This window comes from Belonocnema kinseyi, chromosome 1, assembly GCF_010883055.1.
Source record: "Belonocnema kinseyi isolate 2016_QV_RU_SX_M_011 chromosome 1, B_treatae_v1, whole genome shotgun sequence".
In the NCBI taxonomy this organism is placed as follows: Eukaryota; Metazoa; Arthropoda; class Insecta; order Hymenoptera; family Cynipidae; genus Belonocnema; species Belonocnema kinseyi.
Genome location: NC_046657.1, coordinates 124,154,397 through 124,179,900, shown reverse-complemented (window position 1 = coordinate 124,179,900; position 25,504 = coordinate 124,154,397). Strand labels below are relative to the sequence as shown.

The window sequence follows — 25,504 nt, the reverse complement described above, 5'->3', positions numbered from 1 at the left end:
CTGTGCTCCGATGTAATTTACATTTTTATCACTTATGTGTATAATTGTTTATCCTCGTAAATGTCGAAAATACGAGAAGTAACACCCTCACTTATTTCAGAATTGAAATTAACATCTATCTATAACATTCACACTTGGAATTGATTTTTTTCTCAAAAAGAAAGTAAATCTTGCAAAAGTTTCCAGATTATGATGAAGAAAATACCCAATTTAGGCTTTTCCGTTTGTAAGTGTAATATATTTGGACAAGCTTCCGCTTTTGCGCATTCCTTTTACATAAGTTTATACATATATAAAATGGGCAGTTGGGCACATTATAATTTCTGTGTCCCGAAATGGAAAGCGCAATTTGTTCAAGCTGCGCATTTTACTTCACTACGCATCATTCTGCACAGATTTGACCGGTTTTCTTTTGCATCCCTTTCTTTAAATGTTTTTAAGAAGAACAATGTTTCATACACTCAATCTCGAAATTCGAATCTGAGACATATTTATAAATATTTCTCTGCGCAAGCAAAATATTTGGAGAATGCCAATATTTCGCCTACGCAGATTTAAGCGTTTCAAATTATATTCATCCAGAAGAAATAAAAAAAAAACTGTATCTGAATTTCGAACACTTTTCAATTAAAATATTTCTCTCTTCATAGACTATTTATCAATACTTAATTTTCTTACATACCGAAAAGCGTTGATATTAAGCGTTTTGCGGGCCGAGGAAGCTTAAAAATCAGACCTCCTTAAACCTATCCTTAACATTAAAACGTCGATTTCTCTTGATTCTATAAATATTTGATTTGTTGATTACAAACTTTCCAAATGTACCGTAATCCGATAGAGTTCTCATTGTAACTTTTTTAGTTTGTGTATACATTGACATAATTCTGAGATTATCCGGTATCTCTCCTCTACTTACTTAGTTATTTGCTCTATTTCTTTCCTTTTTGTGTATATGCTCGTTGACAAAAGAATGTCGGCGATGCAATTTAATAATACTAAACTTATTTCTTAATTGGCTCTTCTTACATACTTCGAAAAGAAAAAGTACATCTAACCAAGGATGTAAGTCAAAATGAAAATCTTTGTGGCGAGCGTGAGTTATAATGTTTGGTCACTAATGTCTTCTTGCTCTTTTTCTTGGAAAGCACAAGGACCCAAAACAGAGGATAACTCTTCAATTTTAAACTACTTTTGCTGTAACTTTAAAACTCGCCATTTGAAAAAAAAAGTAACTTAAAGATGACTTACGAGTACTGAACGCGGATGTAAGTAGTTAAGTATGTAAGAGTTACATTTATTCAGGACTGCACGTTCGCTAAGCGCGTTGGGGTGGTAGGCTGAAGATCCATTGTGCGACACACCCAGCCAGCAATATCCACATTCTCCGATTCCGCTTTCTTGATCCATTCGTGATTCTAAAATTAGAAGAATGAATAAATTTGAGTTTTTTTTTAGTTTTATTTCTCGTCCCCACTGAAATCTTTTATTTATAACATTTATATATGACATTCTCATCCATAATGAGTTTTATGCAAAAAATAAATTTCGCGCATTTCATCAAATGTCGACGTTTTGAGGCCCCCTAAGTCAGAAAAACAAGTTTTTACGTCGATGTCTGTCTGTCTGTCTGTCAGGCGTCGTCGTTGCTGTGGTTGTCTGTATATTGGATACCTTTCGAGAAACTAGTCCGACTGGAATGTGCTTTGGCACAATGTTTAAGGGACCGAAAACAAAAACGAGTTCGTTAACCAGCCATTTTTGATAGAAATTTAAAAAGTTAAAACAAAGCAAGTTATGAAAAGAGATAGATCGACAAAAATCGTGCAACTAAAAGCGATCTACAAATTTGTGATGATTTACTTTTTTATAGGATAAGTAGTTTTTGTTTTATTGATGAAAAACATAATTGAAAATTAAAAAAATTAAATTATGTACAAACGATAAAAGCTACGACAATAAATGAGACAACATTTATTCAACAAAAAAATACTTACAACTTTTTTACTAATATTTTTTTATCGAAAACGGACTTTTCCTTTAATCGTAAAAGATAAGATTAAAAATAAAAAAATAAATAAAAACAAGGTAATAGGAATAAGTATGTTTTAATTTCCATGCATATTATGAATTGTAATGATTTAAATTGATTGGAATGATACTTGTTTTAGCGCAGCTAATAATATAATTTAATGCCAAATAAGAAACAAATATCGAAGTAAAAATGATACATACAATTTGTACTTTATTTTTCAATACCTGAATAAGCAATCCCAGACAGTTACAAAAAAATGTATTACGTATATTTTATATAAAAGTGTTGAGCATAATGCAGAAAAGTTAACATTTTGGACAAAATCGAGTGCGAAGCACAAGATACGTGATAAGAATGTGTTCGTTAAAGCCGAAAGAGCTTTAACAAAAGAGAGTTCACAACATAAAATTACAGTTGTCGATCCGTTAACCTTTGATTTTAAAAGGTCTGTGCATAAATGTGGAGGAAATGCAAGGGCCGAGTGCGAAGTGCGAGAACCATCAGTCGCGCGCCCTATGGGTGCGCTCAAACTCTCGTGCAAAGTTTTTTAATAAAAGAGAATTCACAATCACAATATCGCAGTCGTGGTTGTTTTGAGTTTAAATTTTAAAAGGTTTGCGTGAAAATGTGCGAAAAAGATATGTTAAAAACATAAATTAATTAAATTAATTAAATTAATTAAAAACATGTTATATATAAAATTCATATGTTTGAAATTTGTTAATAAAATTAAATTTTTCTTAATTTTAAAAAATTTTAAAAATAGATAAAAAGACCGAGCGCGAGTTAAATACGTAATCAAACGCGAAGCGTCGGATAAGTACATCATTGAGCGCGAATCGCGTGATGAGACTGTGCTCGCACAGAAGGCATTTTTTTTGTATTTGTGTTTATAGTATTTGTTCTCAAGCTGCATTCATTATTTAAAAATTGATAAACGTTGAAAAATGATTTTTCAGAAAAAGAATTTTTGTTCTGTTGATGAAATAAACTTCCCTGATATTTTTAACTGCTCCTTCAATAATATCAGTTATATTTCCCCATTTCGATAAATCTCGTTGAAATTCTCTACTTTTAAACATTCAAAAATAAATTACCTACCTTGGAAATTCATACATGTCATTATCTTTAACTTGAAGGATTTCACATCTTTAAAACCTTTAATTCTCAAATGAGCGTGCTGATTGCACAACGACCTTAGCGCTTGGACTCAGGATGCCTAGTAGACAAGAGAGGGGATAACGCGTTGTTAAGGACCGAGTTAATTTGACATGACGGCTGTTTAAAAATTATTTCTCCAATTAACTCGGCCGGTAGCAGCGCGTTATCCCCTCTCTTGCCTGCTAGGCTGGCTAAATCCAAACGCTAAGGTCGTGATGCTATCCGTCCGCTTAAATATCATACTCAGGCAACTTGAGTTAATTTTCAAATGAGACCATGTTATAGTTTGCAATTAATTTTAAACTTTATTTTATTCAATCATTTTATTTTATTAATTTTATTTTATTTTTATTAATTTTATTCAATTCACGATTAAGTTTTCTGTAAATTGTTTTGCTTAGAAATTCAAAAATAAATGTCGATTTTCTGTTCCATTTCATTCGAAATATTCTATGAATAAATGACACTAGTAAAAATGCCATCCATCAGCGCCACCATGTAAAACGCTTTAAAATCTTTGTTTCATGTGGACGGCAAGTATTATATTTTTTTGTACAAATATTATAAAATCCCGCGAAAATTAGATAACATGTGATGATATTCCTTGAAATATATGAAATCTTTTCAAACATCCCAAAATCTTGATTTTTGTGAAATTCTTTAAAATTGATAGAAATATTATTCTTCAACATTTTGTGAATTCCCTTAGTCATGAGAAATGTCCTAAAAACGTTAAGAGTCCTATGAAATTCTTAAAAATCCTTATAAAGTTTCAGAACCTTATTAAATTTTTCTTTTAATTTCTTAAAATCTCTTCAAACCTTTGAAATAATATTAGATCTGAGCCCGATTCTGTAAATATTATAAATAAAGGTCGCGAAAAAATAAACAAAATAAGAAGTTTATTTTGGTAAATTATGTTTAAGTAATTCTGTTCTATAGAATAATAATAATAATAATACCTTATGTATTGTTCATAATTTAAGCCTCGGGAAGGAGATCTAATTGTTATTTTGACTTACAAAATATCGTAAATAGTTCATATCAGGAGATCTTCATCAAATACAAAAAATTATAATTATAATTATAACATAAGAGCGTGCACTTCTTCACTGATTCCGAAACATTACCAACTTTAAATCTAATATTCTTTTTTCTGAAAACTTATGCACCGGAAACTTTTTTCTACTTAGAAACTCTAAAGTTCAATAAAAACTGTCAGAAAAAGATGTTCAATATATCAATATCTACGTAGAATTTCACAATCTTTCTGAATCTGCCATTGTTTTTAGAGAAAAACGTAATCTGAATAAGTTATGTTCGCTTCTTTAGCGAAAATTCGTGTTACAAAGAATTTTTTTTTCTAAATCGATGCTTTCAGATCGAAATCAAAGACGAATGTGTTTGAAAAGTAAATATATCGCCGTCCTCGAATCTTTTTCTTTCGTGAAGTGATTCCACTTACTAAATCAAATTGTAACTATTCAAAATGGCGTCTCAAAGTTAACATTTTTAGACGATATAGTATTTTTTGAACATAAAAATCGATTTCTCACAAATTCACGTGAAAATTTGTAGAAGGGGGTTGTGGAGGTCGCTGATTGCGAATCCGAGATCAAATTTAACAAATTCAAAATGGCGGCCAAAAAATTTAATTACGCGTATTGTATTATAATGTATACTAAGGGGTTTTGAAGGGCGCTGATTACGAATCCGAGATCAAATTTGACCAATTCAAAATGGCGGCCAAAAACTTTAATTACGCTTATTGGTTTGATAATATATACAAAGGGGTTTAGGAGGTCGCTGATTACGAATCCAAGATCAAATTTGACATACTAAAAATGGCGGCCCGAACAAAATTTTATTACGCGTATTGGTATAATAATGTATACATTTGTATAAATACTGTGTAAAGATTTTTGTTTTATTATTCTACTTTTTATACAACTTTTTGGATTCAATATTAAAAAATGATCGAATCTGACATCGGATTCGTAATCAGCGACCCCCAAGTACATATTATCATTCACATAATGAAATTCAATTTTGTTCAACCGCCATTTTGAATCAGCCATTTTGAATTTTTCAAATCTGATGTTAGATTCGTCCTCGGCAACCCAAAATACACCTTAGTATACATAATCATACCAATACGCGTAATTAAATTTTTAGTCGCCATTTTGGATTTGCCATTTTGAATATGTTAAATTTGATCTCGGATTCGTAATCAGCGACCTCCAAGACCCCATAGTATACATTATCATACCAACAAGCGTAGTAAAATGGTTTTGGCCGCCATTTTGAATTTGTCAAATTTGATCTCGGATTCATAATCAGCGACCTCCAAAACCCCTTCTACAAATTTTCACGTGAATTTGTGAGAATTAAATTGATTTTTATATGCAAAAACTACTATATCGTCTAAAATTTTTCACATTGAGACGCCATTTTGAATAGTTACAATTTGATTTTCTACGTGGAATCACTTGGTCACGAAAGAAAAAGATTCGAGGACGCAATATATTTACTTTTCGAACACATTCGTCTTTGATTTCGATCCGAAAGCATCGATTAAGAAAAAAAATTTCTTTGTAACACGAATTATCGCTAAAAAACGAACAGAACCTATTCAAATTACGTTTTTCTCTAAAACTAAGGACGTCGGGGCTTAATGGGTTAAAACAAACAAAAAATATTGAAACCATAAATTTTCGACCTGTACTCACCTCTATATTATAATCTATCAAAACAATTGACATACAATTTTGCCAAACAGTCAGTAGCACTAGATTCTTGATATATGTTGCAGGAATTTTCGATATCTTGAATACTTTTTAAGATTTAATGTATTTAGTGTAAAAAACAAAAAACGTAGAGATGACATAAATGATAAAAATTTTTAAAGTATTAAAGATATCGAAAATTCTTGCAACACGTATCGACAATATGTTGCTACAGACTACTCATTAACATTTTTTGTCAATCGGTTGAATAAATTAACCTGTAGTAGTGATCACAGGTTAAAATTACATTCAAACTTTTTGTCCAGTATTTTATGAAGAACTCCTTGGTAACGTGTTCTCGATATTTATTTCACAAAAACACGATAGCTGTTTTGATGCAGAAGTGGCGAAGCATTTTTTCTCTAGGTAGGGGCAAGAGAATAAGCTTAAAATATTGAAACATTCACTTCAATTCTCAAAAGATTTTACAAAGATTTCAATAATTTTTACGAATATTACTAAATATTTCAATAGTAGTTAAAATATTTCGAAAAGATTTCACAAAGATTTCAATCACTTTAACAAAAATTAACAAATACTTCAAAAGTGCTTCAAATATTTCTAAAGATTTCACAAAGATTTTAATGATTTCCCAAAGATTTAAAATATTTTGCAAAGATTCCGGATAGCTTTAAAAGAAATCCACAAAGACTTAATTGATTTCCTAAAAATTTCAACAATTAAAAAAATATACCAAATATTTTATAAAGATTTCACTAATTTTCCAAAGAGTTTAAAAATTACACAAATTTCAAAGATTTTCCAAAGATTTCAATCATTTCAAAAATATGATCAAATAATATTTATAAAATATTGAAATATTTCGTCAAGATTTCCAAAGATTTAAAAAAGATTGGTATGATTTCACAAAGCTATCACAAAACTTTTAAGGGCTTCGCAAAGATTTCGGATAGAGTTAAGATTTCATAAACTTGAATGATTTCCCAAATATTTAAACAATTTCCTGAAGATTTCAAAGGTTTCAAACATATCATAAAGATTTCGGATAGATTTAGAAGATTTGATAAAAATTTCAATTATTTTCTCTGGTTTGATGTATATAGTAGGGTGGTTCACAAAAACCGTGTTATAAATACAAAATTGTGGCTAAAACAAAAGAGAAACCCCTAATTTTTTTCCGGATTGAAAAAAATTTTTTGGCGCTGGTAAGTCATAAAAAGTATGATTTTTTAAGAATAGATAAATATAAGTTTATAATTTTTATCTGAATTCTTATCTGAAAAAATGTTGTATACTAATGGTTGGACGATAATTCTGAAAATAAAGTTAACTAAGTTTTTTTTTCTCATTGTTCTTATACATATTCGACAATTAATTATGACAATTCCTGTTTCATACATTTTAACTTTTACTAATTATACATATTATATAATATTAGTTGCGAATAAAATAAAAACGATTGAAAAAAACAACCTCTCACTTTTTTCTTATTCTTTTTCTGTCTTTATTATACTACTAAGGAACCAACATGTTTCAAAGTAGATAAACAATAAAAATTTAGATTTCCTCATCAGGGATTATTTATAGGAAAACTACTATGTTTAATCAATAGATTCTTATGCTAATTAAAAGTCAAATAATACCTGCAAATAAAACCATAGATATTTTCTAAAAAAATGTTACTTTGTCTTATTTTGCATTCATTATTTAAAAATTGATAAAGTATAAAAATTATGTTTTAAAACAAGAAAAATTAAACAATTTTAACCAAAAAGAAATAGCTAATCGGAATTTTTGTTTTTTTGATTAGAAAAACTTCCGTGATATTTTTAACCGGTCCTCCAATAATATCTGTATTATCAAAAATATGTAAATAAATTCTTAAATATCAAATTCAGACAACCAACATTAATTTTCAAATGAGACCATTTTATAGTTTGCATTGACTTTAAAGTTTATTTTCTTAAATTTTGAAATTTTTATTTTAAACATTTTAAAGTTAAAAATACAGACTTCTCAGAGAAAGGGACTAATTCTGGGAAAAGTTAAGTAAAAAAGATGTTTAAGACCCATTAGAGAGCTTATTAAATTTAGCGTCAAATGAGTTCTATCAATAAATATTAGCTTAGATAGCATGTGAGAAAGACCAACCTTTTACCGTTTTTACAAATTTTCGATTCTAACTAGGGTCTTCTTTAATACATACCCCGTACTTGTCCCAACAGTTTGTTCGCAGATTCTAAACTCTTTCTCTCTTGCCGCTCGTTTCCTCCATTCGTTTCAAACAAAAATTCTAGGTAGCAAATCTCCTTAAACAACTATCACCTACTCTTCAAACGCTCTCATTATCAGATTCATTCCGCTTTCATCATCCGCTTTTAACAATACGTCATCTGCATATGCTAGCAAATACACTTTGCCTGTTCTTAACATTGCCCCCTTTCCCTTTCCTCTCCATCCTCTCCTCTAAATCTACCAGAAGAACACTAAATATCAGTAGAATGAATGGTTACCCTTACCTGAACCCCCTTCTCGTCAAGAATTCCTCTCCTTTTCTTTTCTCCTAATCACCCTTATCTTGGTTTTCACAAATATTTCCTTTAACCTCGCAATTAAACCTTTATCTACTCCTCTGTCTCTCCCATGGTTGTCTATACAAATAGTGTGACTAATTTCCCTTTCCTACGCCCTAGCTTCCTATTGACTAAACAGTTGAGCACGTAGATGTTGTCTGTAGTCCCGATCCCTTCACTAAAACCCACTTCGTTGTGTGGTATAATTCGCTTTTCTTCCACATGTCTTTCCAACCTCCTCCTAAGTACTTCCGCGTAAATTTTTTATCCCACCAACATGAGTGTCATACCTCTATACTCTTCCACCAATTTTCCCTCCCCTTTTTTAGTCAACGGTACTACCAGTCCTGTCTTCTATTTCTCCGGCCATTCTTCTTATCTCTACACCTTGTTGCTACCCTTTTTCTACCTTCTCCCTGTACTTTATTTCCCACATTTCCTAACAGATCCTTGAAATTCGAAGTCCATCCTTTCATCTCGATTGCTTTATTTATGCCTTCCTTCCCCCTCTTTCCCTGTGTATCAATTCCCACTCCCTCCCTTCCTTTACTGCTTTCTCTGCCTCTTACACGTACCTTTCTTTCTCCATCTGTCTTTTTTCCCTTATCATTTGTTCATGATTTCTCTTTCTCCTGTTGAGTTTATTTTTTTCCATTTCGCCTCTCCTCTATTTACCTACATTCTCTTTCATTCTATCTTTACTTTTTCTAGCAATGTATCTACTCTTTCCTTTTCCATACTCCCTATCCCCTCGTTTTCTATTTTGCATCTAAATTATCTTAAATTTTCCTCCCCCACTTGGCCTTCTTTAATTTAATTTCCATCCTTCTTTCTGTCTCTCCCGTACCGCGCTTTGGACCTCCACGTTTCAGTGTCGCGATCACCGGAAAGTGCCTTTCTCATTGCCCACTTCCATCCTAACCATCAGCTTCCTTATTCTTTCTTCTTTATACAATTTCCACCCTCACTTGTGCTTCTATATCTCCTCTCATTCTCTACATACATGTTCATCCCGCCTTCTGTGGGTTGAGCAGTTCTTTGCTCAGTGCTTACTACTAATTTACTCACTCTCTCTTCTATTACATTCATCTTCCTTTTCCTATTTTCATCATATTCTTTCTGCTAATTTTATATACTTTCCATTTCTTCCCAAACTTTCTTTTCCGCCTTTCCACTATTCTTCCCACTCTTCCCATTTCTTTGGTCATTTTTGCACCTCCTCCATGAGCTCCCTCCTTTCCGCTTCATATCCTCCAGCGTGCTACATGTCTCCTCTCTAAATCCTGTGACCATTGCTTGAGTCTTAATTAGAAAATTACCCTTACCCTTCTCTCTTTCCAGCATTTGTCTTTTTATCATTTTTTGACTATTTTTACCCCCCTTCAAATCTTCATTCCCCTCTTCCCTTTTCTTTTTTCCTCTGCTCATTTTCCCCTACATTAGTTATTCCTTTGCTGCTTGTCGCAGTCAAACGTTTTCACCAATCGTCAAAAATCTGATCGATCTCTCACTATATACGAACGCTGCGTGCAGCTCTATTGCATTTTTCCAGGATCTTGTTTCGCTCGTCACCACTACTTTCACAACTTGCCTCGATACTACCGATAGAAAATCTCATAATATCCTGCGCTGAAAAAGTCTATCCCTTTTCAGGCTATCTGCAGGCTCGGTTTGTATGATTTTGTCTCTAGAGATAGCCTGAGAGATTTCGGTCCTATTGAAAGTGATGCGACGGTCATATAGTGGTCCTATGGTATTCTTCATGTACCGGGCGGGCGGAGTTATTTACAGCAGTTAGCCATCACCAACCCGACTCCCTTTTTAAATTTTTCTTCAAATTATCAACAGTTTTTCTTTAATTTATGAATTTTCTCATTATACATATTTTTTAGTTAAAACTTATATACTATTTTGGAGTTAAATTAAAAAAGGTTGTCTGTTATGGCGTATCTCATTCCATTAACGAGATACGTTATATTAATTCCAATTTTAAACATCTAAAAAAGAAGTTAGAGATACAAGGAGGAAAAAATGGTTTAAACAAATAAAACAAATAATCATTGATTCGAAAATCAAAATTATAAAAAAAAATACTTGGAAGCTCATCACTTATCTAGCAAGAATTTGATATAAAACGGCTTTTTTGCATTTTCGAGGCATTTTCCAGGTACAATAAAATGCATTGTGAGGGGGGGGGGGGTCAAAATGAAAAGTTATCGGGTGAAAATTATTCCTTAAAAATTCCTTAAAAGATAACTATACTTTAATTCACAAAAGTTTATAATAAGTAATTCTTTTTTTCATTTTTTTTTAAATCGCACCTTTCCTATTTAAAAAAAATGCCTAAAGCCCGGGGCACAGATTAACGTTGAAAAAAGTAACACACACTGTGAGCAAATGCATTCTCATATCCACTACTAAATCAAAATAAAATGAAAAGTACACCAATTTTTAACGCTTATTTAAAAATTATTAATTAGAAGGCGCATTCAAAATTAAAAAATCTGCCCGCTTCGCGGGCACATTCTCGTAGCGCGCTACGCGCGCGGCTCGCTTCGCTCGCAAGTTTGAGTGCGCCCAGGGCGCGCGACGGTTGAATCTCGCGCTCGGATATTTATTCTTTGCATTTGGAATGCTTGAAAAAAACTTTATCAGAAAGATCTCTTTTAGATGGCAGTATTTATATGCGTCTTCATATTCTGAATTATCTACTTAATTAAGTAGTCAAAGATTAAGTTTCTCAAAGCTCTGTAGGCTTTGAGGTACACATTCTCATCGTGACACTCGCGCTGCGCGCTCGATTTCCGACAGACATTTGTAAACAGGTTTTGTTGGATTTTTTTCTCGTAACTTTCGTCGTTTTTCCATACATTTTTTTTTATTTTACTTTTTCTAACGTTATTTTTCACGAATAAAACAAAAAGTACGCGTCCTATCAAGAAGTGATTCTTAACGAAATTTTAGATCTTTTTTAAGATAACCATTTTTGTTAATTCATCCTTTTTTGTATCCTACATAGTCTGTCCACAAAATGGAATTTTTTATTTTCCATTATTGTTTGTGCAATCAAAATTTGAATTTTCGATTTTTAAAGAAAATCCAAAAATTGGTTATGATAATCTTGCAGGGATTCCAAAAAGAAATGTTTTTCTTCCCTTGACTTTTTTTCATATCGTGCGTTTTTCGGCTTCAAATTTTGATTTTCGATTGATTAAAAATATTTGTTAAACGTTATAACTCTGAGAATTTTCTTTTTATCGAAAAAAGTTCTTAGGATAAATTGTTTGCTCTTTTCAATACTATAAACATCCGTACATAGAATTTTCAAATTCAGAAAAAAGTGGTCTCAAAAATTTTCAAAATGCGCTCACTTTTTGAATTTTTATCAAAAATGGCTGGTTAACGAACTCGTTCTTTCTTTTAGGACCTAGAAAAGTGTGCCAAAGATGGATTTGATTCGTTCATTTTTTCAAGAGTTATCGTGTTTACGGACGGACGGACGGCCGGCCGGACAGGCAGACAGACGCCATCGTGAAAACCTGATTTTCGGATTCAGGGGGTCTTGAAACGTGGAGATCCGTTGAAAAAGTGTGATGTCAAATTTTCGACAATTATAATATTTTCTCAATCATAAATGATGGAACGTAAAAATGTGAAATTATGTGCACTCGCAACAAATGTGAAAGAATTAAAATGATAAAAATCTTCTTTCTTTTTAGCTGATTGGCTGCAGATCATGATTAAGTATTTCTGCTATCCCATATGAAAACGTAGCATGTCGCCTATACAGCAAATGCGACTTACTACTACGTTTTCATTCAGGACAGCTTATTTATTCCTGTAATGAACAATTGTATTATTAAATAACAATCTTTAAATTTGCTTAAATGAGCATTGTGCAATGATAAAGAATATATGAAAATAAATGTATGTCATGCGTATTGTTTTGTTGAAAAATGTTTTTGAAAAGTTACATATAATATCATACCATGAGCGTTTTCAAATCAGCTCTTTCAGCGGGATTTTTCTTCAGACATCTGTCCACAAAGTCAGTAAAAGAATCACTGAATATACCGGATGGTAGTTTCGGTGGTGGCTCGTTCACTATGTAATCCAGCAATTCAAATATCGCCATTGGCCTCGGAGTACTCGCGTCTTGAAAAAAGAAAATTAAGATAATGAAAGAATATAATTAATTTTTTTTTAATTTATAAACTTACTATGTGCCGGAGACTGAGAAGTTGGTGTAGGAATACTATTTATCGCCGAATTTTCTGTCGTAGACTGACCTTGCTGTGGACCAAATATCGACGTCAGGGTTTTAGTGTCTGGAGGCGGAATCGGATACATGCCGATAGCCATTTCTACCAGAGAGAGTCCAAGTGACCAGATATCACTTTGAACCGAGTAATGGGTGCCTTGCAACCTCTCCGGCTAAACAAAAATCATTTCAATTTTAATACCTAGCAATGAAGAGTTTAATTATCTTTTAAGATTACTAATAATACTAACCGACATGTAACTTCGAGTTCCGACGAATGAATTCGCCATGGAATCGATTAACTGACCGGAAACTCCGAAGTCGCAAATTTTTATTTCTCCCGCACTGTTCACCAAAATGTTACTCGGTTTGACATCCCTGTGCATTATCGCATGCTTGTCTCTTAAGTAGCTCAGGCCTTTTAGAACCTAAAAGAAAGATTAAAATTGTATTGTTGTGGCAAAATTTCAGATCCAGATTGATCTGATTCTATTTGAAAGGTTCTCTCATTTCAAAGAAGTGGGGGAGAGTTTTTTTTCTGTATTTTAATATTAATATTTATCAAGGTATAGGTAGCATCTCTTAAGAGTATCAGGTAATTAATTAATTCAGTACTTTGACGTGTTTTGAAAATAAAAATGCAAGATTCGCAACTGAACTATTATAGACTTAAACGGTAAATTTAGTTCATTTTTTTATCTGGAAGCCTATGTTGAATGCATTTACTTTAGAAGCCTTCAAAAGTTGTTACATGAACAACGCCCCCCCCCCACACACACACATACTTACAAAAAAGCTTACATACATTATTAAATGTCCCTACTATTGTCACTTTTAACTTAAAATTGTTTATATTCCAACAGATTTATGTTAATTTATTTTATTAACATTTTTAACTTTTAATCTTAAAGCTTTAAAATTAATTAACGTTAAAGCTAAAACATTCAATGTTAATACTTGCATTTAAAATGTAAACATATTCAGTTATTTACCTTCGACAAAAATCTTTTAAAGAACGATAAGGAAGGAAATAATCATTAAATCGAATAAAATTAATTTAAAAAGTAAATTAAAATAACTCTAAAGCAGAAGAAAAACAAACATTTAAATCGTTGGATTTTAAAATGCCACAATTTTTGTTTTGAGTCAAACAATAAAATTATTTTTAATTAAATTTTATCTGAAAAAAGATCTTCTCCTTTGCTACACTGGAAATCGATACACAGAACTTCCGATTACCGGTCGTTACAAGTCAAATTTTTCAAGGAATCTACATTATCCTCAGAAAATAACAGAAAGTTCGACTCCCAGAGAAATGAAGATCTTTTTTTCAGACAAAATTTAATTAACATTTTTTTTATTTATAGCTCCATTTAGTCTGAAAAGACGTTAAGAATTTCTGTTATTCTCTTATGATAATACAGATTACTTGCAAAAATTTGCCTTGTAACACCCGGCAAAATAATGAGTATATTTCTGAAAAAGGATTCTTCTTTCGATCTCCCTAGTAGCTTCAGGGAAAAGCACCCTACGGTATGGCACTCAAAAGTTCTGTGATTAGATTCCCAGCGGAGCGAAGGAGATCTTTTTTCAGAAAAAATTTAATTAAAAAAAAATTTATATTTCATAGCTCCATCTAATATGAAAAGACCTTAAGAATTTCTGTTATGTATACTCTGATGACAATAAAGATTCCTGTAAAAAAATTGCCTTGTCACACATACAGAGTGGCCGTTTTAATCGAAGAAAAAAATTCCCGGTCATTTTACGGTTTTTTCCCGGTTCGCAAACATTTTTCATGGCCAATTAAATTTTTAAAATCGAACTCTATTCTCAACATTATTGCATTTAAAGCAATAAACAATCAAATAAATTTACAAGTATGAAATGGAAGGAACTAACACTTTTCAATTCAAAATTCAAAACTTTTATAAATTATAGAGTTCAAAGATTTAGCTTAAATTCCAAAATATAAATCCACGTTAACATTTTCAATACTCTAAATTAAAGAATCAATCAATAAAATTTAAAAATTGTTAAAATTATATTTTTTAAAGTAATTTTAAGCTAGAAAAATTAAAAAATTTAAATTATATTATTTTTAATTAACAAGTTTTTAAATTAGAAGTTAAATTATTTTCATTTTAAATAGTTTAAGCATCCTCCAAGAACTTAAAACATTGATTTCAAAACATTGAGAAATCTAGAAGTGGTTCTATATTTTTCCAAGTTTAAAATCATTGTTGAAATTTTTTCCAAACGTTTAAATATATTTTTAAATTAATTGAATTAAATTTAGAACTTGAAATCATTTCAAATCATTTACACGAAGTTTGTGACCCGAAAAAATTGGGCTATTCGTACCGAAGTTTTGGTGCAAATACCCACAGACGAATTTAAAACAAGATGCAGATTTTCGCAGATTTCAACCAAAAAATTTATAAACTTTTTAAGAATTTAGAAGTTCCAAACAAAAATGTTAACACACTTTCTTCAATTACTTGAAGACATTTCAAGTTTCTATTTAATTTTGAATCTTCTCAAGACAATGAAATATATTTTGAAATTACTCAAATTTTGTTCACAATTAATAAGTGTTCAATTGCTATTTATACGTGAAAATTTAACAATTTCACTTACAAATTAAATATTTTTTAAACAAAATGATTCAAATTGCAACGTTAAAATTTGAAAAGTTCTTCGAAATTATATAGATTCAAAGCTTTCTATAGATAACAATTCAGTTTCAAATTGTTTACTTTTACATATATTTGTGTTCAAATTATTCTTCTTAAATGAACAGTGGAATTTTTAATAGCTAGAAAAATAATATATTAATAAATGTATTCCATTTAATATAAAAAATAATATAAAAGAAGACCTAAAACTTTGAATTAAAGATATTTTATTGATGAATCATTAAAATTGTTATTTAAAAATAAAATTATCGGAAGAAATGAGATTATATTAATCTGAATTTGTAATAAGATTTTCGAATTCAAACAGTTACAATATGGAAATTCTCAAATTTGGAATAATGAATAAGAAGCACTGAAAAGGTGGGCCTGGTCCTAAATTTGAAAAATTATGAAAAAAGCAAAAAAAAAAAATATTTAGGTACAACAAAAAACTTTTTTTATAATTATAAGAATTTAGGACCAGACCCACCATTCTTAGTGCTTCTTGTTTAGTATCCCAAATTTTCAAGTACATGTGGCGTTTTATATGATAATAATTTGGGAAATAAAAAAAGTGGCGGTAGGGTAGGAATCTGGTCACATGGCCTTAATACAATTATTAAGGGCATGTGATACTTAGAAAATTGTCGATTTTACCAGTTTTGGATTTCCCCGTCTTTTTTTCTAGAATAATAAATATTTTGTCTTAAAAATTTGGGAAATGATAGCGAACATGCTAACGGACGTCCCCACACACTTTTTTTTGTAGTTTAATTCAAAAAAGTTTTAATTTAGCAAAATGTGATTAATTTGTATAGGGCTTAGGAAATAGTATCGCTTTTTCAGTGTTAGATTCCCCCGGCTTTTTCCTAGGATAAGAAATATTTTGCCTTCAAAATCTGGGAAATGATAGCGAACATGCTAACGGACGTCCCCACACACTTTTTTTGTGTTTTTTTATAAAAAAATTTTTGATATTGCTAACAACGTGCGTCAATATTTCAAGGTTATGTGTGTTACAATTCACCCGAGCGTTACTTCCAATCTACACAATATGTTTGGCCGAAAACTTTGGACTAATAAATAAACATAAAACCTAATCTCCCGGAACTAACCTTGTTAGCAGGCAATCAAAAAAGTTTATTTCATAAATAATTTTCAGATTATCGAAAAGGCAGATATGGAAAACGACGTAACCTCAAAATAATGCATATGCATAAAATTTTTATTTATCACAATCAATTTTTTTGTTATTATCCCTCAACAAAGAGTCCAGGGACGTCCGTTATGATATTTTATAGCATCTCCGAATTCAGTTTTAAAAATTTTTCACTTTTGTGGAAAAAAACCGTTAAAAAACGTTTTTGAATTTTTCAATTTTAGAATTAGAATTTCAAGTCTGAATGACTTCAGAATATAAACGTCAAAATTTTCATAATTAAAAAATGTTGAACATGGAATAGCCAAAGTCGAAATTGAATTGCCCTCATTTTATCCCATAAATACTAGAAACAGCCAATTTGTCGCTTCGAATATACATTTAATTCAAAACAGGAGTAGGCCCCAATTATTTAAATAATATAATTCTAGTATCTGAATAAAATAAGGCAATTCAATTTTGAGGTTGTGTCTTGGCTCGAACGTCGGAGTAAAAAAGAATTTCTCAGTTCAATGAGTTCTGACCGTTTTTACGGTTTCAAAAACAAAAGTTTCCCAAACTATGAAGTTGACTCTGTAGTTAAAAATCTCTTGAAACTTTTCCTAACCTAGTGAAAATAATAATATACCAACATTTCTCTAACTATAAAAATCTTTCAAAAATGCATGGACATTCTCGACCGACAATATCCACGCAAAAGAAAAAGTTGACGGAAGAAGAGATAAACGATCTCCATCATGAGGTGGAAACCGTTGATCACTTAATTCCTTTGCATAAGTTGTGCGTTAAACTACAAACGAACTTGAAGAAAGGATTGACGCAAAGTAAAGCATCAGAAATTATTTTGAGAGACGGACCCAACGCTCTCTCTCCTCCAAAGATGACTCCCGAGTTCATAAAATTTCTAAAATGCATGTATGGAGGTTTTGCAGCACTTTTGTGGGTATGTGCTATACTATGCTTCATTTTGTACGGAGTCAGTTATGTAACAGAAGATCCTCATGGAAAGGGAATAGAATGGTTTGGAGTTATCATCATTGTGATTTGTTTAATATCCGGCGTTTTCGCTTACTCTCAGGAAAGTAAGTTGAACCTCGTTTTCTAATGGGTTTTATTGAATTCAATTACCCTAGTAAATTTCAGCTTTTGGCATAGTGCAAAAAGTGCTAATGCGCAAGGTTAATAAATTTGAATAACGCAAAATAGCGCTCGTCTCAAGTTTCTCATGACGGTTATGTTCTAATTTTGAAACTTTTACTTAGTTTTCCAAAAGTGTCTCCAAAAGTTCCTGATTTCTTGGCTCAGTAGCGCCAGCCTGCATGAGTCTTAAAAGAAAATGTCTAGAACCAAATTAGTGACCATAACATATTTTTTAGTCAACCTTTTTACACTTATTCAATTGGATTTTGGAAAAGAAGTAGTTTTGTAATTTAGAGCAGAAAGATCTTGAAGTTTCTTGGCCAAGTGTTTAATAATAATTGAGAAAATGTCTATTTTAAAGTTTTAGTAGTCCATATTTTATTACTTGTTAAAATATTACATAGCTATCGTTCTCCGATGAAGAACCTCTTCAGGATAAAAAGAGGAGCTCTGAAAATATTTATGTACCGAATTCAAGCAAATTTCTTGCAGTAATTGAGTTTCTAAAAGTTAATGTTCTAAACAAATTTTTTAAACTACGAGAACTCATCCCACTCGAACCGAAATAATATATGTGTCCTTATTCGATCTGGCAGCTCAATTGAATAAATCATCATTTCGCTGTGACTACGTAAAGTATGCAACAATTTGATGTGCTTATTTGCTTTAACGACCCTGAACGAATTGAATGGGACATTTACAGGGAGTCCAGCGATCCTTTGGAAGGAAATTTAAGGTCTTTTCTAGGTCAAGAAGTCAAGATTTTCCAGATCTCCGTTTTTACCTCAAATAATGAAACATCCGTGAATTAAAGATGTAAAAAATGAGGCATTTCATTTTTTGTTACACAACAACTTTTAAAGAAAGCAGAATCATAAATAAACCAATTTTTCATTTTTTGCGAACATAAGTCGTCTCTGAAATCCTTAAAATTCGTAAAATCTTAAATCTTTGTTCAATTCTTTGAAATTTTTATGAAATTATTGAAATCTTTGTGAAATCTTTGGCGCTCGCTTGAAATCATTAAAATGTTTTGAAATCTCAGATTTGTTAAAGCCTTTTGAATCAGTTGACCCTCTTCGAAATATTTCGTATTCGTTTGAAATCATTGAAATATTGGAAATCGTTTCAAATTTTCGAAATATTTTTAAATCTTTGAAATCTGGTGTTCTGTACCCTTTTTGAAATCTTTAGAATTCTTGTATTCTTTTGAAAACTGTGTGAAAATTGTATGAAATCTTTAAAAAATTCATGAAATCTTTCGTATTCATTTGAAATTATTAAAATATTTTTAATTTGTGTAAAATCTTTTGAAATTTTTTGAAAGTTTTGAAATCTTTGGAAATGTTCGAAATCTCTGGGAAATTTTTGGGAAACCTTTGAAATCCTTACCAAATCTTTTTCATTCGTTGAAATCATCGAATTATTTGAAATCTTAGTGAAATCCTTTCAAATCTTCTAAAATATTTTCAAACCTTTTGAATTCGTTTCAATTATTTGAAATGTTTTAAAATCTTTGAAATCTTTGGAATTTGTTTATTCTTTTGAAATCTAAATGCAATTTTTATGAAAACTTAAAAAAATTTGAAAAACCTTTTTGAATTCTTTTGTATTCATTTGAAACCTTAAAAATATTTTTAATCCGTGCAAAATCTTTTGACATCTTTGGAAATGTTCGAAATCTTTGTGAAGTCTTTGAAATCTGGCGCACAAGACTTTTTAGAATCTTTGAAATCCTTCGAATCTTTATGCAGTGTTCAAATTTTTCGTGAAATCATTGAAATCTTTGTCAAATCTTTTGAAATATCTGTGAAACTTTTCTCAAATCTTTTTTCGTGAAATCTTTTTCATTCGTTGAAGACATTGAATTATTTTAAATCTTAGTGAAATATTTTCAGATCTTTAAAAATTTTTTAAAACCTTTTGAAATTGTTTCAAATCTTCGAAATATTTGTAAATCTTTGAAATCTAGTGATCAAATAAATCTTTGAATTTCTTTCAATCTTTTGAAAAATTTAAAAACTCAGTAAAATTGTTGTGGATTATTTGAAATATGGTGCACGCGCTTTTTTAAATCTTCGAAATCCGTGGAATATTTGTAAAATGTTTAAAAACTTTTAAATATGTTTAAATCTTTGAAATCTTTTGAAGCCTTTTTAAATCTTTAGTAATGTTTTGTAATCTGATGTAAACTCAAAAATCAAGTGGTGAAACGCTTAAAAAAATCGTTATATCGCAATGACTTATTCTAATTTTGAAACTGAATTAACATCGAAATTTTAAACTAATAATTTTTATCATTTGTAAGTTGAATATCACAAAAAAAATTTATAATAATTTAACTTTCTATATTAGCGAAGACGAAACTAAAAACGTATAGAATTATTCACAATATTAAAGACTGTTCATTTCAATCTATAAAATAATTTTTAAAGTCTGCAAAAAGTGCCTAGAAATCTCTTTATTTATTCCGTAATAAGTGAAAAATAAATTACATCTTGATCAATAAAACATGTTTCAATAACAAGATTTCTTCTAAAGGAGACGTTTCTTTCATAATAGACTAAAATATTCAAATTACTTTTTGCATTTTAATAAAATAACTGTTTTAAAAGAAAAGAAATTTTTAATTCAAGGTTCTCGTGAAAACTTGCAGGATATTTCCAGTTTTTCAAGATTAAACAACAAAAATCAAAGAGAATTCCAGGTTTTCAAGGTCCCTGGATAACCTGATTTAGTATGTCAAAATGTATGCGAATACGACGGAAAGTGATCTGATTTCTTTTATTGTCTATCTTAAATTGAAGCGTGCCCTACACAACATTTTTATTAATTTTAAAGTACAGTCAAACTCGGATATAACGCCCCCTAGATATATCCTTTCCGGGAATCAAAACCACGCCGCAGGTAGGAATAAATGAAGCTACGGGAAGTGTGCGGTTGTCACTAAGGCGTGAACAAACAAAAGCGATTTCATCCGAAGCAGCACTCTCTCGGTTTTGTTTCCCACCTCCGCCAGACCCAAAAACCGACACAGTCTCCGAGTTTTACTGCATATCAATTTATTCATTTCTGAGAAGTTGCTTAAATATGAATGAAATATATTTAAAATAATGCTCTATTTGTTATTTAATTTTACACCAAACACGTTATAAAGCAAATATAATGTAAAAGAGTTTATTTAGTATCGTTTATTTAATATCGAACAGTACCTAGACAATTACTTTATCATTTAGGTAAAAATACAAAGGTGATGGAATCCTTTACAAAGATGGTTCCGACATTGGCAAATGTAATTCGTGAAGAAGAACGACTGCAGATCTCAACAGATGAGCTTGTTGTTGGCGACCTGGTAGAAATGCGTCTTGGGGACAAGATTCCAGCAGATATAAGGATTATTCAATCACAAGGGCTTCGAGTAGAAAATTCTAGCATCACAGGTGAGAGTGAACCATTAACAAGAACCGACTACCCAACAGACTACAACATCCTCGAAAGCCAGAACGTCGCTTTCTTTTCTTCATTTGCTGTAGCCGGCGAAGGTAAAGGAATAGTAATAGCCACCGGCGACAAAACGATGATTGGCCGTCTCGCTGGTCTCACAACGAACCTTACAAAGACGGAGACTCCAATCGCCAAAGAAATTCGACACTTTGTCCACATCATAACCTTCATTGCCATCTTTTTCGGAGTCATCTTCTTCTTCCTCTCGCTTTTGATCGAAGCTAATTTTGTCACCGCCTTCACCTATCTACTTGGAATCATCATTGCTAATGTCCCCGAAGTTCTCCTAGTCACAGTCACCACGGCTCTCAGCCTAACAGCCAAGAAAATGGCAGAGAAGAACTGCTTGGTTAAAAATTTGGAAGCCGTAGAAACTCTGGGATCAACTTCTGTCATTTGTTCAGACAAAACTGGAACTCTGACTCAGAATAAGATGACTGTATCGAATATCTGGTTCGGAAACTCAAGACATCATTTTCCAGCTGATCAGATGTTGGGAGTAGAAAGAGAGTTACTTTTAGAAAAGCCAGCCTTTAATATCCTGATTAAGGCTGCAACTTTGTGCCTCAGAGCCTATTTCAAAACAGAAACGACTTTGTTCAATATGATAGAGGATCGAGAAGTAATTGGAGATGCCTCCGAATCTGGAATTCTGAAATTTTGCGAGCATATGCATTCCACGAAACAATTTAGAGCCACATTTCCGAAGATTGCTGAGATTCCCTTCAACTCGGTTACGAAGTACCAGATGTCAATTCATAGGGAAGAAAATGGGTATATAATGATCATGAAGGGAGCACCAGAGGTGATACTTGATTCTTGTTCGACGATTCTTGATCCAGCAGGTCAAACTAAGCCAATGAGCAGTGCAGACTTGGAATTATCACGTCAGGCTTGTGCAGAGCTTGGATACATTGGAGAGAGGGTTCTAGCTTACTGTGACTTGACGCTTCAAGGTTCAACTTATGGTCCAAATTATGAGTTTAATACCGAAATCCCCGAGACGTACAATTTTCCGACGAAAGGATACAGGTTTGTGGGATTGGTAAGAGAACTAATTATTGTTTACTTTAACTTTGTGGGAATAACCTGACTCAGAAAACAGAAGTGGCTAGTTACTTTTTTCTAATGAATTTAGTCGATTAATCGAATTAATCCTTGTAAATAATATGATTCAAGGAATCATAATTGTCTTCACTTCATTCCATATTCTAATCTTAATCATTTTGCTCCTTTCATATCTTCTACTGAACGTTCTAGAATTTTCTCCACGAGCCTTTCGTACCAAAGTATGTGTTCTATCAGCCTATCACGTTGTTTCTTTACCATACTGTGTGAAATTCTCTTTTCTTAAAATATTTCTAGTATTTCTTCGCTCGCCGCTTTGTCCATCTATTTTATCTTTATCATCTTCCTATATTAACTAGTTATTTTATTACAAATGTAGAAAAATTCTTAAATTTCCTTTGTCTGCCTATTGAGAACAGCTTGGACCAATTTACATTATCAAGTGCTTTTTGTAAATCTACGAAAGCCATGAATATCGGCTCTCTTTTGCTGTCTACCTTCTTGAATTGCTTGGATTTTTTTTGTGTTCTCCTGTTGTTTTTGGAACCAAATTAATTTTCTTCAAGTTAATCTTCTACCCACTTTTCTAGCGTTCTGTATAGTATTCGCATTAAAATTTATGCGAAATGGATCGTAATATTTAATATCTCTTATCAACACTCCCTACTTGTTCCTCGTTTTCTGTGATTCCATGCTTTTCCGTTACTATTTTTCCTCTTACATTCCTAGCATTCTTATATTTTCTTATCTTGTCCAACAATTCCAGATTCAAAGACTTATCCGCTACTTCCTAGCCATCCTGTTCTGAAATACAGTCACCTCTTTAGCAAATCTCTATCCTCATATCAGGCCATGTCGCCTTGACGTTATTGCTATCATTTTTAATGCATTCAATTTCTTCGTCAGTCTTTCTTTGGAAGCTTTCCAAAACATCTGCGCTTTTTAATTACTCTACACCCCATCTTCTCGTTCTTTTCTGGGTGCACGTATAGATTCGTGTTTTATAATTCTTAAATAGGGTCTTTGAAATAACTAGCCTATGGTTCATAGACAATCCTATTTAGAAGCGGCGAAGCCTTTTTATAATAAATAATAAATTAATAATAGAATATTTTTAATAATAAATTCTTTAATAATAAATTAACAATAAATAGAGAATAATAAATAATAGTAATAAATACGGGTATAAAATTCATATTGCCAAAGATTTCACAAAGCTTTCAAAGTTATTAAATACCTCGCAAAGCTTTCGGATAGATTTAAAAGATTTTACAAAGACTTGAATTATTTCACAAAGATTTCAATAATTTCACAAATATTACCAAATATTATTTTTTTTTTAATATTTCGCAGATTTCTAAAAATTTCAGAAAGATTTGACAAAGATATCACAAAAATCTCAATGATTTCTCGAAGATTTCACAGTTTTCCAAGATTTTGGATAGATTTAAAAGATTTGATAAAGACTTTACATATTTCTCAAAGATTTCAAATACTTCCAAAAGATAAAAAATATTTCGCAAACATTTAAAGAATTTCACAAATATCATGAAATATTTCCAAAATATTTGATATATTTCACAAAAATTTTAATGATTTTTTAAGCATTTCAAAAAAATTGCAAAGATTTTGGATAGTTTAAAAAGATTTCACAAAAAATTCAACGATCTCGCAAAGATTTCAACAATTTAAAAAATATACCAAATACTTCAGAAATATTTTCAAATGGTTTTAATGACTTTCCAAACATTTCAAAGATTGCGAATATTTCGCAAAGATTTAAACAGCTTCAAAAATATTATTAAATATTTATAAAAATATTGTTAATATTTTACAAATGTTTCAACGACTTTTTGAAAATTTCAATAATTTCAGAAATATGAACAAATATTTGAAATATTTCGCAAAAAAACAAAATTAGGCCAACTTTATCAGGTTTTATTAACTCAATGGTAGAAATAAGAAGAACAGCGCCAGCAGTTGGCCACAACTTGAACTAAAAGTATCAATGTGTGACATATGTGTGCCATATATAAATTGTATACATGTGAAAATTTTGTTAATTGAATATATTTATCAATAAATTGGGTAAACAAACTGAGAAAGCTATGTAAAGATATATATATAATTAAAAATTTGTCAGAAGGATAACCGCAGGATTTCGCTAGGAGCGGGTGCTAATCTGAAAAATTGCACCCGCTTTCAGCGAAATCGCGGTAAAATTTCAGCCACCACCACGTCTCACAACCGTGAGATATATATATATATACGAGGTGTGTTCAAAAAATAAGGTGACTTTATGGTTTTCTCGAAAAATATTCATCTATTCCTCAATATTCATGTTGTCCCCTTCAAAGCAATCCCTCTCAGATATAATACACTTGTGCCAACGCTTTTTTTAATCATCGAAGCACTTCTGATAATCATTTTGTGGTATAGCCTTGAGATCTTTCAGCGATGCAGTTTTTATCTCCTCATTCGTTGAAAATCGATGTCCTTTCATGGGTCTCTTCAGTTTTGGGAAAAGAAAAAAGTCACTGGGGGCCAGTTATAACCTTTTGAGAAAATCAGGATCAATATTGACTTCATTCAACATCTCCTGAGCAATGGTCATGCGATGGATCTTTTGATCAAAATTAAGCAGTTTTGGAACAAATTTCGCTGACACACGTCTCATGCCCAAAACGTCCGAAAAGATAACATGGCATGAGCCAACCGATATGCCAACATCTTCAGCAACTTCTCTGATGGTAATTCGGCGATTTTTCAACACCATTTCTGCCACTGCTTGCACGTTTTCATCTGTTGTTGACGTGCTGGGACGTCCAGGGCGAGGTTCATCCTCTCGGCCTTCTTGGAACAGCTTGTACCACTTATACACATTTTTCTTACTCAGAGAAGACTCACCGTATGCAACTGTAAACATTTCAAGAGTTTTAGAGCACTGGATTCCATTTTTCACACAAAATTTAATGCAAACTCTTTGCTCCATTTTTTTCGAAACAAGAAAATCGCCGAAAATTCGATAACGAACATGGTTCGCTTCTCGAAGTCAAGAAGAACCATGTAAGGCCTCGAGTGAGCAACAGAAACAATTGTCGAGAACATAAAGTTCCAGTATATGCGGCACTTCCCATTCTCGACAATTGACTCAATTTCCCTGGGAGCATTTAGAGGAGCG

At 31.5% G+C, this 25,504-nt stretch overlaps 2 protein-coding genes across 5 annotated transcripts in view; one reads left to right on the top strand and one right to left on the bottom strand.

The window, feature by feature from the left end:
• Window positions 1-216: 216 nt before the first annotated feature.
• Window positions 217-25,504, bottom strand: part of LOC117171330 (dual specificity mitogen-activated protein kinase kinase dSOR1) — a 64,936-nt gene continuing 39,648 nt past the window's right edge. For 2 of the 3 annotated variants that reach the window (XM_033358555.1, XM_033358544.1), the window contains exons 6-9: window positions 13,026-13,202; window positions 12,734-12,947; window positions 12,502-12,668; window positions 217-1,415 (exon numbers count right to left, since the gene is read on the bottom strand). In XM_033358555.1, coding sequence (XP_033214446.1) covers window positions 1,299-1,415; window positions 12,502-12,668; window positions 12,734-12,947; window positions 13,026-13,202 — 675 coding nt within the window. In that variant the 3' untranslated portion in view covers window positions 217-1,298. The remainder of the gene's footprint in view (window positions 1,416-12,501; window positions 12,669-12,733; window positions 12,948-13,025; window positions 13,203-25,504) is intronic. The other variant, XM_033358563.1, reaches the window with a different exon arrangement.
• LOC117171320 (sodium/potassium-transporting ATPase subunit alpha-like) overlaps window positions 17,599-25,504 on the top strand; it is an 18,241-nt gene continuing 10,335 nt past the window's right edge. The window contains exon 1 of one of the 2 annotated variants that reach the window (XM_033358532.1): window positions 17,599-17,693. The gene's annotated coding sequence lies outside the window, so the exon portion shown is untranslated. Of the gene's footprint in view, window positions 17,694-22,202; window positions 22,288-25,504 lie in introns of those variants that run through there. The other variant, XM_033358523.1, reaches the window with a different exon arrangement.